The 15,408-nt window shown below is 57.0% G+C and overlaps 6 protein-coding genes across 6 annotated transcripts; 3 read left to right on the plus strand and 3 right to left on the minus strand.

The window, feature by feature from the left end:
* Positions 1–923: 923 nt before the first annotated feature.
* Positions 924–1,590, minus strand: K452DRAFT_290924 (uncharacterized protein). The gene has a single exon (XM_033541081.1). It carries the CDS (start codon positions 1,468–1,470, stop codon positions 1,198–1,200), a length of 273 nt encoding a protein of 90 aa, XP_033394050.1. The 5' UTR covers positions 1,471–1,590; the 3' UTR covers positions 924–1,197.
* A 210-nt stretch (positions 1,591–1,800) lies between these two features.
* Positions 1,801–3,356, minus strand: K452DRAFT_328879 (uncharacterized protein; the record flags this gene model as incomplete). The annotated part of the gene is made up of 6 exons (XM_033545015.1): positions 1,801–1,887; positions 2,025–2,176; positions 2,310–2,812; positions 2,867–2,924; positions 3,142–3,209; positions 3,265–3,356. 6 exons carry the CDS (start codon positions 3,354–3,356, stop codon positions 1,801–1,803), a joined length of 960 nt encoding a protein of 319 aa, XP_033394051.1.
* A 1,549-nt stretch (positions 3,357–4,905) lies between these two features.
* On the plus strand, positions 4,906–6,082 carry K452DRAFT_92297 (uncharacterized protein). The gene has a single exon (XM_033547316.1). The coding sequence runs from the start codon at positions 5,179–5,181 to the stop codon at positions 5,977–5,979; it is 801 nt and encodes a 266-aa protein (XP_033394052.1). The 5' UTR covers positions 4,906–5,178; the 3' UTR covers positions 5,980–6,082.
* A 379-nt stretch (positions 6,083–6,461) lies between these two features.
* On the plus strand, positions 6,462–6,856 carry K452DRAFT_311693 (uncharacterized protein; the record flags this gene model as incomplete). Its single annotated transcript, XM_033543449.1, has 3 exons — positions 6,462–6,500; positions 6,533–6,621; positions 6,643–6,856. The coding sequence occupies 3 exons, from the start codon at positions 6,462–6,464 to the stop codon at positions 6,854–6,856; spliced, it is 342 nt and encodes a 113-aa protein (XP_033394053.1).
* Positions 6,857–7,342: 486 nt separating this feature from the next.
* Positions 7,343–10,350, minus strand: K452DRAFT_234434 (uncharacterized protein; the record flags this gene model as incomplete). Its single annotated transcript, XM_033537367.1, has 3 exons — positions 7,343–8,705; positions 8,758–9,896; positions 9,958–10,350. The coding sequence occupies 3 exons, from the start codon at positions 10,348–10,350 to the stop codon at positions 7,343–7,345; spliced, it is 2,895 nt and encodes a 964-aa protein (XP_033394054.1).
* A 565-nt stretch (positions 10,351–10,915) lies between these two features.
* K452DRAFT_311695 (uncharacterized protein) lies at positions 10,916–15,294 on the plus strand (the record flags this gene model as incomplete). The annotated part of the gene is made up of 2 exons (XM_033543450.1): positions 10,916–13,390; positions 13,501–15,294. The coding sequence occupies 2 exons, from the start codon at positions 10,916–10,918 to the stop codon at positions 15,292–15,294; spliced, it is 4,269 nt and encodes a 1,422-aa protein (XP_033394055.1).
* Positions 15,295–15,408: the final 114 nt, after the last annotated feature.

Below are 15,408 nucleotides of genomic sequence, written 5' to 3' on the forward strand. Positions count from 1 at the left end.
CCCTAACGTACGAAAGAAAACTACTACGGATCCGTAGTCAAGGACTACTCACAACACATCAAAAAGTCAGTAACACCCAACGCGCACTTACCCAACACGGCTAGCGCATGACCTTAGCAGCCGGGCAGCACCAAGCAAGCAAGCATCAAACTGCGTCACCGCATGTGTCACGAGCACAAAAACCACCACCAACATCACAAACACAAACACCAAAAAAAAACCATCAACGCAACACCACCTCGTACACGTCTTACACCGCACAACCCAACCGAACCCAAAACAACAAAACAAAAAACAAAAAATAAAAATAAAATAAAAATAAAATAAAAAAGCCGTGGCCCACATCCTGGCCCGCCTCCGATAGACGCTCCGCCCCTAGCCCCTCAAGAATACGGGCTCGGTCGCGCGCGACCACCTCGCCTCGGAGCGGACCTTCCTCGCCTGGCTGCGCACGGGGCTCGGGTTCGTCGCGCTGGGCATAGCCGTCGAGCGGTTCAAGCAGCTCGCTCTCGTGGGGCTACTTTCCGCTCAACAACCATGACCACCACCACAAGAACAACAGCACCAACGCCACCAGCAAAAGAAGCTCTCGCAGGAAAACGCACCACCGAACGCCAGCGCCACGCCCCTCGTCCCCGCGCTCCTGGCCACCGCCTCCGCGCGCTATTTCGCGACGATGAGGGCGCTGGAGCGCGGGCTTTTTCGGCCGGCCCTGCTGCCGCCTGTGGGGCTGCCGGGGTGCGGCGTTTGGGGCGTGGGCGTGGGGAGGGAGGGTTGATTGATTAGAAGGAGGAGAGGTCCTGTGCGCGTAGACTGTAGTACGTACGTACGTGCCTGGGAGGAGGAGGGGGGAGGGGGGAAGGGGGGAGGATTAGACGGTGCAGATAGACAGCCTTAGCTTTATATAGATCGATACATATAGACTTAGTATCTTAGTTTTATATATATATATATCTATCTATCTGTTTCCCTCTCTCCCCGGATTTTTCATACACTACACTCCCATGCCCGCTTGACCACGCACTAGCGCAATCGTTTGCGTTTTCCTCTATACAAAATACTTAGTTAAAGAATTAGTAGGAATAAAAGAAGGATAAGAGAAAAAAACAAAAGAAATAGAAATAAAAAAAAGAAGGAGAATACAGACAGACGTTAATATTTTTTATATTTATAGATAGGTACTTAGATAGACAGCGGCTAACCATACCCTCGATACTTGTAAGACGTGTACTTGTTGATTGTCACTTTCAAGACGTTGTGTTGTTTTGATGGACTTGACTTGACTTGTTGTGAATGAGGACGCACGCACGCATAGGTACCTATGAAGAAGAAGGAGGGAAGGGGAGAAGAAGAAATAGAAATAGATAGCCACGCACCGTGCGCGCGACGTCGACATATCGATAGGTACGGTACACACAACCACCCGCAATGCCATCTCCGCAGACGTAGACACACGCAACGACAAGCCATACATACATACACACGCATCGTCCCAGCGCACCTCTCGGCTCCGTACCAAGTACAGTACAGTACATACATGGCGCATTGTACCTCTCGTCGCACCTACTGCCGTGCTTGCACATCTTTTCTTACACCCCACCTCTTTCCACCACACCCACCCTCTCCCACACACACTACTTTACCGCTCCTACGGCCCCGCTGACGCCGGTTTCCGCGCATGCACGACATGGCTGCAACCCGCCAAACCAGAGAATTAGCCCGCATACAATGACGGCGCCGACAACAACAACAACAACAACAGGTAACAACAGTTTGAAAGAAATCCTCAAGAGGCGCAACTCACACGTAATGCCTAACACGCACATTGCGCTCACGCAGCGCCTTCAAGAGTCTTGCTTCATAGAGCTGGACGTCGTCGTACGACCACTGCACGAGCAAGGGGGAGCGAGCATTAGTCCAGTAACCGAGACAAGCGGGGCAAAACACTGCGTCGCAGGTGGGTAGGAAAGGGAAGTGGGTAGGGAAAAGTGAAAAAAGGGGGAGAGGAAAAGGCAGCAACTCACGCCCAGTGTCCTAGTCAACAGCGCCAGGATCCACCCCTCCATGCCATTCTCCCAGTTGCGCATGTTCCAGTGGCCGATTTCCTTGAGCCGCTCGTCCGCGTGCCACGTCCCGATGGGCCACATGAAGCGGCGCTCGACGACGTCGACGAAGCCTGTGAGGTGGGAGTCAGTCTGTCGGTTCTGTTTGCCGGCAGTAGTAGGGATTAAATAGTCGGGGGAGGAAGAGAAAACGAAACGACCAGAAAAACAAAGCAAAGAAAAAAAAGCAAGACAACAACAACTCACCGGCCTCCTCGATCCTCGCGCGCATATTCTCCGCAATCTTAAACGACTTCTCCATGCGCACGCCCGCCTCGACAAACAAGTCCCCCAAGCGATCGAAAAGCGCCTTATCCGCCTCGTCGTCCGGCTCGCTCTCAAAGCGGACGTCAAACTCCAACTGCTCGAGATAGCCCAACCCAGGCTGCAAATGGCGCATGCACTCTGCGTAAAACGCGGGCCAGTTGGCGACGCTGCCCACCAAGCCGCGCACGTGGATCAGGTCGAAGCTGTTGGCCGGGTACGTCCACTCGGAGCAGCAGTCGTCTATCTCGAAGCGGACATTGGGCGGCGCGAACGGGACCTGCGTTGGTGAGAGGTCCGTCCCGATTACTTCGACGGCTGGGTACCGGTCCGCCATGTCGACTGCCCAGAGACCGGTCCCGGTCCCCACGTCCAGCACCCGTTGCGGGTTCTCCAGCGGCGCCAGGAAGAGCGCGTCCCGCAGTGTGAGCAGCCAGAGGTGGTGTCTGCGGGCGCGTGTCAGTGCTTGCGAGGCCGTCTTGCGCACCTTTGCTACTCACTCTATCGTCCCGGCGCTGGCTTGCTTGTCGTCGTTGGGCTGGTAGTACGCGCCGTCCTCTAGGAAGAAGCGAAAACGCCTGCGTCAGCGCGTGTTCCTGTGCACATTTACAGGTGTGTCTCTCTCTCTCTCCTCTCCCCTCACAGCCACCACAACCATCACCCACACCCGATTTTGTCGAAGAAGTAAAAGCAAAAAATAAAACACCGAATACTCGCGCGGAGACGAAAACAACCAAACAAACCGACCGCAGAAAAAAATAAAAATAAAACTCACTATAAGCATGATACCGCCGCCCATTCTCATACCGATACGTCGTAACACTAGACGCTACGGTCCGCGCCCTCTGGCTGCATTAGCTCCTTCGTCCCAACAGAAGCAACAAGCACCTAGACAAACAATGCAGCTCGCGCAGACGGGCCGCCCGCACCGCCTGCACCGGCCGCACGCGTGGTAAAGCGTGGCAACGTATGTAGGCAGCGCGTCGACATGCGCGCTTGCATGCATGCATGCGTGCAGGCATTCGTGCATGCCAATAGGCGTACACTCGTACGCGAGCCAGCAATACAAAAAAGCAAGCAAAAAAGCAAACCAAAAAAGAAAAACTCACGAGCTAAACGTGCGTGCATCCTCGCAGGAGTCGATAGAGCGGGCGTCGTCAGCGGCGGTGGAATCGTTGGCGTCACCGCCGACAGTGGTGGTGATGCTCGTGTGGTCGTCGTCATCGGTGGCGGTGACGGGCGCGGGCACTGCGTGCTGTTTCTGTGGGTGGGGTGGGGTTAGTGTATGTGTGTGTGTGTGACGGGGGATAGAGGAGGGAAGAGCGTGGTTGTGTTTGTTTGTGCGAGGGAGGGAGGGGTGGATGAGGAGGGATAGGTGTAGGTAGTGGTGGTGGGTTGCAAGAGGCAAGTACCTAGGTAAGCACCCGACCTAGGCAGGAGGGAAAGAAAGAGAGAGGAAAGAGAGGGGTGGGGAGGGGAAGCTTACTTGCGATGCCATGGTCTAGGTAGGTACAGTAGTTGTAGCGCCCGCGGCGGAGCAGGAGACGACGGATAGCAGCAGCAGCAGAGAGAGCGAGGCAGACAGGCCAACCGACCCAGAGACAAGAAGACGAACGGCGAAAACAACGGGCGCGCGGGCGTGCTGGAAAAGCGTAGGTAGGTAAGGTAGGTACCTTACGTGGTAGGTATGTAAGCCGGCAGGCAGGCGTACAGCAAGGCTATGTACCTTACTAGGAGTAGGTACCGTCTCTCTCTCTCTCTCAGCAACAACCGTCAGTCACCACAGCGCAAGAAATCTCCGAGCGGCTGCAGTAGGTACTGTAGGTGGAGGCGCGCGCTACACACGGTTCCCGAAAGCCTGGATACGGCACGGCGGCGAGCAGTGGGAGTGTATGGATGCAGGCGCAGTAAGGCACCTAGACACCTAGGTAGTCCACACGGCAGTCAAAAAGCCCCCAAAGCCAAACGAACGAACGGACGAACGAACGAGCGCGCAAACTCAGACAGAAGAAGACAGAACCGGGTGCGCGACGACGCAGTAGGTAGTCACGAACGAACCCAAGCGACCGGACCGGGGCATCTGGGGTTCCCGTTCATCGACCGCACAACCTCCCGCAGGCGACCGCACCAGCGCAGTGGAGGGATTTTCTGGCCCGCTCGATGCCGCTATCCCTGTCCCATCGGCGGGCGATTATTTGCGGAACGACGGCTTGGGCTATGGGAGGTGGGGCTGTGGGTGCGTGTATGACTCGCGTGTGTGGGCTGTTTTGGTCGTCGTTGTGTGTGTGTGGGTAGGAGAGGGGGGAGGGGTGTGCGTGAGACAGACAGACCGACAGACGATGGACGAGACGGACGGGCGCGTGGGGGCACAGAGATCAGTGTGGTGGTGGTGAGACTCCAAACCCCAGCATCTCACGCACCAGCAACCTACACACCCAGGCCACCGCGACGGTCCGGTCAGTCGCTCACCCGCCTGCACGGCCGACCGACCGACAGACGGGACGACGACGACCCGTCCCGTCCGTCACGCACCGCACCGCACCGCACGCACGCGTTTCACCCACCCGCCACTCCGTCACAGTCACCCCCCTCTCTCCCACGCCCACACCACTGCGCCGCACACCAGCACCACGCACCCACCGATCCCACCGATCCCACGCCCACGCGCTACGCACCCGCTTCCGCGGCACAGGAACGCTGCGACGCCGTTGGGCACACGTTCCGCGCTGCTGGGTCGGGGTCTTGGGCTGCGTGTGTGCATGTGTATGTACGGATGGAAGGGTGGGTAGATGAACGAAGCTATATGTAGTATATGTGTGTATGTGTGTGCGTGCAGAGGGAAATGCGTTCGCATGTACACACACGGAGTGAGATCTGTATCTGTCAGCCACGACCGCACGCAGACACCAACTGCTTTAATCCATCCATTCCGTTCCGTTCGGTTCCATTTCCCCCATCCAATCCCAATCTACACAACACCTATACCACGTCCCACGCACGTAGCCCGTTTTCCCAACCCTTAAATGCATGGAGCCGCCAGGCAACGAACGAGACATCGAAAAACGAGAGAGAAAGGAAAGAACGATCCTATGCAGAAACACTCTCTCCACGCAAGCAAGCAAGCAAGCAAGCAAAGCAAACCCAAAACGAGAGAAGATGCCATGCCTTGCAGTGCAATCCAAGCCCCAAAACAGAAAGAAAGAGGAAACAAGGAAAAAGAAAGACCGTACATGCATGCTCGCTCCATCACTGCCTATCCCATCCCACCGCACCACTTCCCCAAAAGCCCCTTCATTACACAGCCCCCTCACACGCACATGATTACGACAAAAGAGAAAACGAGAAAAAGAACCCAACCCCACCATTTTTTATACCATCGACGTTTTTTCAGCCCCGACTATTCGATTTTTTTTATTTTTTATTTTTATTTTTGTTGCTCTTGCACTTTCCGCACCGTTTTGACGCGCCCGCCTTGATGCCCTCCCCAAAGAAAGGCAAACCACGCAAACCCAACCAACCTCACAAGCCCAACAAGCGCGCTCGTCCCTTTTTTTCGTTCTGGAAAACGATGTTGAGCATGAGGAAAGAGGAAGACGACCACGAAGAGGAATAGGAAGAGCACCGTTATGCATGCGCGTGCATAAAAAGAGCAAGATGCGAGACGAAATAAATAAATAAATAAAAAAAAATAAAAAAAAAAAATAAAAAAAAAAGTAGTAAGAACGTTCAACGACTAATGGTGAGTTTTGCTAACAATAATCCATAATATACGCCCAGCATCTTTAAATTTATCATTAAACCTAATAAAACCATTCGCTTCACTTAACAAAAAAGGCCAGTAAAGTGAGGGCCTGCTGTGTTAACACAGCAGTTATTTTTTTTTTGTTTTTTGTTTTTTTTTTATTTCTGCAAAAAAAAAAAAAAAAAAAAAAAAAAAAAAAAAAAAAAAAAAAAAAAAAAAACAAAGCGACCAAGACGTCAAACCCAAACCAAACCAAACCAAACCAAGCCCAACAGAGCCCCAAAACCAGCCCAGAACACGTATATATGCAGCCCCAACCCCAGCACGAAAAGTCACCTCCCATACAAGCCCCAATGGAAAGGAACGATCCCCACGCGCTCGCTCTGCAATACGTACGTAGGTAGGTGCCTATGAGTGCCGACAGCAAGGCGACCCGACGCCATCGTCGTCACCTGCTTGCTGCCTGCACTCGCCGACCTCCTCCCTCCCTACCCTACCTACCTACCTAGGTAGGTATGTACGTACCATGCACAGCGCACCGCGGCGCAGACAAACTGCCACAGCACCAACAAGCAATCAAGCAAGCAAACCCAAAATCAATCGAGACAGAGACAGACGGACAGAAAACGACGAAAAAGAAAGAAGACCGACTAATTACCGTATCTCAGAACCCAACAACTGTACTAACAACGATGACGATGATGGTGGTGATGATGATGACGATGACAAGACATGGAACAAACAATGACGACGACGTAATGACAGAAACAAAATAAACAAAAAGAAGAAACAAAATGCAAATTCATATCTTCGTCCTCGGCGGTGATGCCATAGTGTGCCATGCAATAACAGATGCCGTGCCATGCCATGCCATGCCATGCCGAGCAAGCAAGCAAGCGAGCGAGCGAATGAGCGAAAGACCAATCAGATAACTGGCTGGCTGGATGGATAAATGGATGGATGGATGAATGGAAAGATCGAGCAGTGCGTGCGTGCGTGCGTGTATGTATCATCGACCGCGCTCGCCCTCTTCGCTCTCCCTCTCGTCCGGGTTGTCCTCGCTCTCGCTCGCCGCATCAGCCGCCGCCCGTCGTATCGGCTACATATCTACTGAGAAAACTCTTTTTGCAATGTCGAAAAAAATTCTCGGTCCGAAGGACGAAAACAGACGCAGCAGCAACAGCAGCAGTAGCAGCAGCGACAACAACAATAACCGCATCATCAGCAGCACCTACTACTTCTGCGCCGCGCCACTACTGCCACCAGCCGGCCCACCGAAATCTCTCATCGATGGCGGCGGCGGCGGTTGCTGCTGCAGCTCTCCCGCCTGCTCGCGCCGCTTCCGCTCCTTCTCGTCCTCGCTCTGGCTCGCGCTGCCCTCGCCCTCAGCGACGCCCGACCCGTCCTTGGTCTCGCGACGCAGCCGCTCCGCCTTGTCCTTGAGCACACGCGCCTCCTCGGCCGCCCGCTGCGCCCGCACCTGCTTCTTCCACATGCCTGCGTAGCGGCCCTTGCGCACCAGCAGCTCGTCGTGCGTCCCGCGCTCCGCCACCCGCCCCTCGTGCAGCACGAGGATCTGGTCTGCCCGCGTGATCGTGCTCAGCCGGTGCGCTATCACCAGCATCGTGCGCCCCTTCGCCAGCGTCGTTAGCGCCTCCTGAATGTGCTGCTCCGTCTCCGTGTCTAGCGCCGCTGTCGCCTCGTCCAGCATGATGATGCGCGGATCCTTCAGGATCGTCCGCGCAATCGCCACCCGCTGCTTCTCGCCGCCTGACAACCGCAGGCCCCGCTCGCCCACCTTGGTGTTGTAGCCGTCGGGGAAGCCTAGGATCTTGTCGTGGATGCTCGCCGCGCGACACGCCGCGAACACATCCTCGTCGGACGCGTTCGGGTTGGCGTACTTGAGATTGTACATGAGCGTCTCGTTGAAGAGAACAGTGTCTTGCGGCACGACGCCAATGTGCCGCCGCAGGGAGTCAATGCTGACGTCTTCGACATCGTGTCCGTCGACCTGGATGCTGCCCGATTGGATGTTGTAGAAGCGGAAGAGCATGCGGAACACTGTCGACTTTCCGCCTCCCGATTCTCCGACGAAAGCGGTCGTCGTGCCGGGCGCGCAGTGGAAGTCGAGCCCTTGGAGCGCAGGCTTGCGCTCGTCGTAAGAAAACTTGACGTCGTTGAAACGAATGTCACCTTCGCATGACGGCAGCGTCTTCACGCCAGGCCTGTCCACTACAGTAGGTTGTTCCTTGAACAATTCGAGCATCCGCTCCGAGTTGATCATGGCCGATTGGATCATCCGGTAGAACGTGCCAAAGAAATTCAGCGGCCCTTGCAACTGGGCCATGTAAGTGAGCAGAGTGACAAAATGTCCGACCTTGCTCTGGCCGGTCGTGACTTCATACGCCGCAAGGAAGCAGGCAACCATCAAACCAAGCATGAAGACCAGGTTCTGCGTGACGTTCATCAGGTTCAGCGAGAACAAGACCTTATACTCTGCCTTTTGATACTTGTCGACCGCCTGCCGGTAGCGGTTGAATTCGTAGGCTTCGGCATTGAAGTACTTGACGGTCTCGTACGAAACCATCGAGTCATTTCTTGTGCTGTTAGTTTCTCATTCACAAATCACCACTGCAAGCTCAAACTTACTTGACGGCATCTTCCTCTCGGTCGGCGTTTACCATCTGGCGCCTGATTTCGGCCCGCCACTGGGCCATGCGTATGGTGAGATACACATACCAGAACGTGACGACGGCCACGACTAGCGCGTAATATGCGTCAAAGTAGATGAGGAAGAATGCAATTGCAACACACAGATCGACCAGCATGGGCACGACCTGGAACGTGACCTGCTCCAGGAACGTGTTGATCGAGCTGCCTTTGCCAAGAGCCGAGAGGACCTCCCCGGTTTTCTTCCCGAGGTGAAAATCCAAGCTCAGGCCATGCACATGCTCGAACGCGGCAACGGAAAGTTCACGATAGGAATACTGTCCGATCGGGATCCACAGTGTCGATCGTGCGGCGCCGAGAAGGCCGTTGCTCCCTTGGAGCAGTCGGTAGAAAATATAGAGGCAAATATGCTTCCACGGCATCGTGACGGGGCCTTTATCGCCGGAAAGCTTGTTAGTGATGACTCCTACCTGGTACGGTACCAGTACAAAGACGGCTCTTTGAAGGACGACAATCAAGAAACAGGCGACGACGATGATCTGGAGCTTGCGGTCCTTGGACGGCCAGAGGTAAGGAAAGAAAACCGAGTATCCCCTGAGATACTCCCACCAGCTCCTCGAAGGCACCGTGTCGGGCCGGCTCCAGCCAGCAGGCGCTCCCTCAGTGTGCCTGTGTTTGCCGCCGGTAGGCGCAGAACCGTAGTGCGTGGTGCCGTTGCCATTGGCATGGCCGTTCTCGGTGGTGCCAGCAGCCAGGAGCCCCGTCGTCTCGCTGGGGCCGTCGGTCTCCTCCGAGCTGTTCTTCGGTTGACGCCGCGTCACGAAGACGACGTAGAAGCCAATCAACGTTCCCAACAAAAGTATGCGCACGAGGTCTATGACCACCTCGGTGATTTCCCACTCGGTCATGTTGTACCGGAGTTTGCCTCTGCCATCGTGGCCGGTGCGGGGCTCGCGGTGCTTGTGCGTGTACAGGACGAGCGACGCGCCCAGGAGAGCCAGCTCTAACAGCAGGCCGAAGACCCATGTGGCCTGATGAGAGGCGTTGGGCGCGGGCTTGGTGTCGATGATGGAGATTATGAGCAGGGTGTAAACGAAGAAGGAGCCGACCAGGTAGATCTGCGGGGAGGAATTGAGGTCAGCGAGAGGCAATTGGAGGATTGAGGGAGGGCGAGCATACGACGACGGACTGGCCGCACCACCAATTGTCCTTGCGGCTGTAGAGGGCGTGGACGATGACGTTGATGGAATTTGCGACGAAGGTGAGGGCGACGAAGACGGAGAGCCACTCGAAGAGGAGCTTCTTGCCGCGGGGCAGGTCGACCAGGTCGTTCTTGACTTCGGGCTTGCAGCGCGGGGGCGTCCGCTTGGGCAGAGCCTTGCCTCCGGGGCCTAGCGGGGTGTCGTCGGGGTCGTCGCCATTAGAATTACTATTAGAGCGGGAGGCCCGTATGCTGCGGGCGGTAAAGGCAGCAAGGAAGAAGACGAGCAGGACGATGGGGTAGGCATAGTGCAGGTACAGCAGCAGCTTGCGCGTGTCGCGGTTGTGGGGGAGCGAGCGTAGAGCGGACATGATGGGATGGATTGATCGAGTTGACGGTGTCAGAGGGGCATGACAGCGGCGGCCAACAGGGGTGGGTGAGAGAAGATGGGCGGGAAGGAGGGAGAGGCGGCTGTCGTGGTGGTGGGCTGCCGTGGTGGCGGCGCTTTTTGTGGACTCTCTCAGGCAGGCCGCAGACGTCCAGAGATCTGGGCGCGCGACGCGCTAAGACTGCCCGCCCATCGCATATCCGCTGCTGCAACACCATTGCCAATGTCACCCGACGCGCCGCAGCGAAACGGATGAGCCGCCGCCGCATGCGTCCCTCACCGCAAGAACATGTGCTGCAGGAACACGTCGATGAGCCATGGCGGCTGACCTCCCCCGACGACCGGCCTCATTAGACGGGCCTCCCGCGCCGCCGCCGCCCGCGCCGCCGCTGCCACCCCAGAAGACGACGGCCAGGAATGCCTTTACTAGATTTGTCGCCCAATCCTTCAGTACCTACGGCTCGCGGCCCCCCAGCGCCCAGGCCCTGCCCACCGATCCCGCCCGCATACTGCCGCCCCGGATTCCAGGGTGAGTAGTTGAGCTGGCAATGACACCTGTCCCGCGCGTCGTGCTGACGACCGACTGCGACAGCCTGACCTCGCTCTCCTCGCAGGATGCCAGCCACAAGACGGGCCTGGAGATCACTGCCCTCCATGTCAACCACGACCGCACCCATGCCATCCTCGCCGGCCGCGACATCCTCAAGACCCTCCGCATCGACGGCACCAAATGCGCCGAGGAGACCAACCTGCGCGCCGCCATCATCAACTATGCCTCGCACCACTCGGCCACCGGCGCCCACACCCCCACCCGCCACCGCGACACGCTGGAGATTCACGACGTGAAATGGTCCCATGGCAACTACAGCTCCCACATCGCCACGGCCGCCACAAACGGCAAGGTGGTCCTGTACGATCTCAATCGCACGGGCGTAGAGCTGGCCCAGCTGCATGAGCATCACCGCCAGGTTCACAAGCTGGCCTTCAACCCGCACCAAGGCTACCTGCTTCTTTCGGCCAGCCGTGACGCCACCGTCCGCCTCTGGGATCTGCGTGACATGAAAAAGGACATCATGTCCTGCCCCAGCCGGGACAAATACTCCGGTCTGAGCGAAGGTATCCGGGATGTCAAATGGTCCCCCACAGACGGCGTCGAGTTTGCTTTTGGCACCGAGAACGGCGTCATTCAGCGGTGGGATTACCGCATGAACCGGGCGCCGAAGCTCAAGATCAACGCCCATGACAAGACGTGCTACGCTATTGATTGGCATCCCGATGGCAAACATCTGGCCAGCGCCAGCGCGGACAAATCCGTGAGAATCTGGGACTTTTCGTCTGAAATTCGCAGGCAGAAGCCAGCATGGGTCATACGCACCCCTTTCCCTGTCTTCAACGCTAGCTGGAGGCCGCCTTTCTGGTCCGCTGAATCTAATGAGCAGGGAGTGTGGCAATGCACGCATCTGGCAACCTCATATGACCGTGATCATCCGCTCGTCCACGTATGGGACTTCAGGCGGCCTTCTTTGCCCTTCAGGGAGATTTCTCTCTACAACACGGCGCCTACAGACCTGCTCTGGCGCTCGCGTGACCTGCTTTGGACCGTGGGTCGCGAGGGCGTTTTCACGCAGTCAGACGTGCATTTCGCGCCAAAGATCGTGGACAGACGGAACATGTCTGCTTTTGCGGTGTCTTCAAGCGGAGAATTGAGTGCCTTTTCGCAGAAAAGGTACAGTCGCAGGACCTCGGGCGTGGAGTACGGTTCCAACGGGACCTACACCACTGGTGGGCGCGGTAAAATGGGGGCTTCTGAGAAGAACAGCCTTCCGCGCAGCTCTGCAGATGACAGCATCGATGACAGTTTCCTCAGTTCATCTTTCAAGCGGCACCATGGCCGAACGGCCAGCAACCGTTCCACAAAATCAATCAGCAGCACCCCGCCAACGTCGGACCACGCAGCAAAGATGATGTTCTTGAGTGATTCTTTGGCTAATCAAAAACATTCCTTCACGCCAAACCAGGTGGCTCTCAGAGGTGGTGTGCCTGGATCTCTGAACACTGCGCTCTTTACTTTCCTCGCGCAAAAGTACAAGTGGATGGCGCTGGACGATCCTCCCACCGTCCAGTCGTTCCAGGAACTCCAGAGAGCATTCGACGCCAATGCGGAGTATGCCCAGAAAGCTGGCAACCATCGATTGGCAAACTCGTGGAAGGTGGTCGGTCAAACCGTGTCAGATGCAGTGCAACGACGGGCCCTAGCCAATAGGAAGCGGCGCTTGGAGCAGAACCCCGCTAGTCCGACGAAGCCATTGCAGCTTGCAGAGAAGAATATGCTGATGGAGAAAAGAGAAAAAGATCACGAGCAGCTGGGGCTACCCAATCCTGCAGTGCGGGCCATTCATGGAGCCGACGGACATGAAAGTGCGCACATGCCCGATAGCACATCGAATGTCGCTACACCGATTGCGAGGCCAATAAATCAGGCTCAAGCACCAGTCCACGTCGGCCATGCACCGCTTCCAGACCCAGACCACGACGAAGCCCTTGCCCTGCCGCCGGCAGCTGTAGGTGCACAATCACACGCTAACAATAAAGCCCTGCCGCTGGCGGACCCGGGGCCACGGGCAAGGCGGCCTACTATCTCGAGCCAATCATGGCACTATTCGGCGAGCGATCTGGAAGACCGTCGAGCCATGGTCAGCAGCTATCGAGCGCCGCCTCGCATACCGTTGAGCCTGGAGCCGTTTGACGGGTCTGGCATTGCTGCCACGCGGCCCAATTTTGACCGGCATAATTCTCAGGAAAGCTTCGCCATGTTTTCCGCGTCGACGGATTCGCACGGACTATCGGTTCCAGGCTCTTTCGCTAGCGGCAGATCCCCGTCGCACGCGCAGAATGCGGAGTCCTTGCAGGAGGGCTGGGAGGTGGGGGGTAGCGTGCCAGACGTCTCGAGCTTTGGCGGCCCCGGCAGGCCACCGGGCGCTAACATGGGTTCGCTGGGCGGAACCGCTGCTGACTTGCATAAGGTACGTACCTGGCTGCCATCACCTTGCTCGGCTAAATTTTGCGAGGCCACGCTAGCCAGTCTTCATGGTTGTACCACCAGTACCACGTTGACACCGCTAACTTGTACCAGGGGGGCCCGCCTCGCATCAACTTTGATGATTCGATGCCAGACGCCGGAATTGCCAACGAACACACGAACAGGTCGGGACTGATACCGCAGCCGCCCGTCGCCATTTCGGATATTGACAACTTCGGTTCGAGCTCTGAACAGAGCAGGGCTGCGCATGATATTGAAACATTGCGTAGACACAACCTGTTGTTACGCAACTCCAGCTCAGAGTCCGACGCGTACTCAAGCACGCATGCAAGCACCCAAAACAGCTTTTCGGAGCTTTCCTTGAGTGACGCGACGAACTTGAGCAACCTGGACATGATGGAGGCGAGTGGTACCATTGTACCCGACAGGCCTTCGGCCGTTGCTTCTCCTAGACACCCACCGCCAATCTCCCTGCCTCACGAGGCTTTCAGTGCACCAGGATACATTGAAACGTCAGAGATAGACAACGAGAATCTCATCGTGTCTGACTACGTTTTAAAACACGAGGATGTGGACAGTGAAACTGACACTCCGATTGTTCTCATCGACATGCTCCGTTGGCTTATGGACTACCACACCAGAGTTCTTTCTGATGCGCAAACAGTGGCGAACATTGTGCTTCTCACGACTGAATTTCTACCGCATACACATCCACTGCCGCAACCACTAACGACATCAGTCCTGAATGCCTATGCAGATCACATGGCTACGATTAACATGACCCCGCCACAGATTCGCGCGATCCTGAACAGTCATTTGATACCATTGACCCGTACGGGAATCAACCCGTTCCAAGTAGAGTCTGTCCTGCTAGCCTATCACAACCAGTTGCTCTCGCTAGGTTTGTTCAACACGGCAGCCTTCCTCCGCCGTGTCTCCTATCCTAGTTATCCAGCCGTGTACGAGCAGGCATTGCAAGAGACGCAAATTGGCTTTAGGTGTACGAAATGCAAGAACCCCATCAACAATCCTGCCGACAAGATGGTGTGCGAAAACTGCAAAGGCCGTCAAGCACCCTGTCCCATTTGCTGGAGTGTATATCCGCCTCCAGAAATGGCACCGACGTTGAAGAAGCGCAAGAGCAAGTCTCGAGTGCGTGGCCATCAGCGAGGCGCCGCCGAACAGGGCCAAGGTAGCATCAGCATCCCGCGCTCAGCAACACTGCGCAGCGGCAACCGGGTCAATGCCCATAGCCACACGCCATCTGACGTCTCCGTCTCCGCGCTTCAAGCGGGACCCAGCACAGTCGAAGTCACGATCCCCCACGCGGCGGAGCCACGTCTCCGTCCCAGGGGGCGCTCGGCAGCCGGGCATCCGGCGATCGACGAGCCGCCCGCACACCCAACCCTCTACACCAGCTGCCCGATCTGCGGCCATTGCGCGCATACGACATGTCTCCGGGCATGGCACGGCGACACGGGGCAGAACGGCGGCGTGTGCCCGGCCGAGGGGTGCACATGTGACTGCGTGGCGGGGCCGCGGCGCGACGAGCGGCTCGAGCAGCTGCGGCGGGCGAAGGCGGAGCGCGAGAAGGGCCGCGTGCGCGACGACGGCCGCCGCGTCGGCGAGTCCCGCGCTGTGGCAGAGGCGTCGGCTCGGGCGCGCGCGCGCATCGGGTTGGGCGGAGTTGGTGGTGTTGGTGGTGCTGGCGGGGGGCGCGCGAGCGGGGGCGGCGCGTTTGGAGCGGGGAGGGAGCGTGGGAGAGAGAGGGCCGAGACGGTGCATGAGGGCGTGGTGGTGGGGAGGGGAGTCGGTCGGGATGAGGGCCCAGGCGCTGGGGCTGGTGGGAGGAGAGTCCGGCTCGTGGAGCCGGGGCGGAGCACTTGATTGCGGTGAGAGGGTGTACAGTGCGTGTGGTACGTTGTTCTATATCCTGGTATTGGCGAACGGAAGCATAGATGTGTATATGTTCATTCGTTAATTATGTATCACTCTCTGAGC

The sequence above is a fragment of the Aplosporella prunicola genome (genome assembly GCF_010093885.1).
Source record: "Aplosporella prunicola CBS 121167 unplaced genomic scaffold K452scaffold_24, whole genome shotgun sequence".
NCBI classification, from domain to species: Eukaryota; Fungi; Ascomycota; class Dothideomycetes; order Botryosphaeriales; family Aplosporellaceae; genus Aplosporella; species Aplosporella prunicola.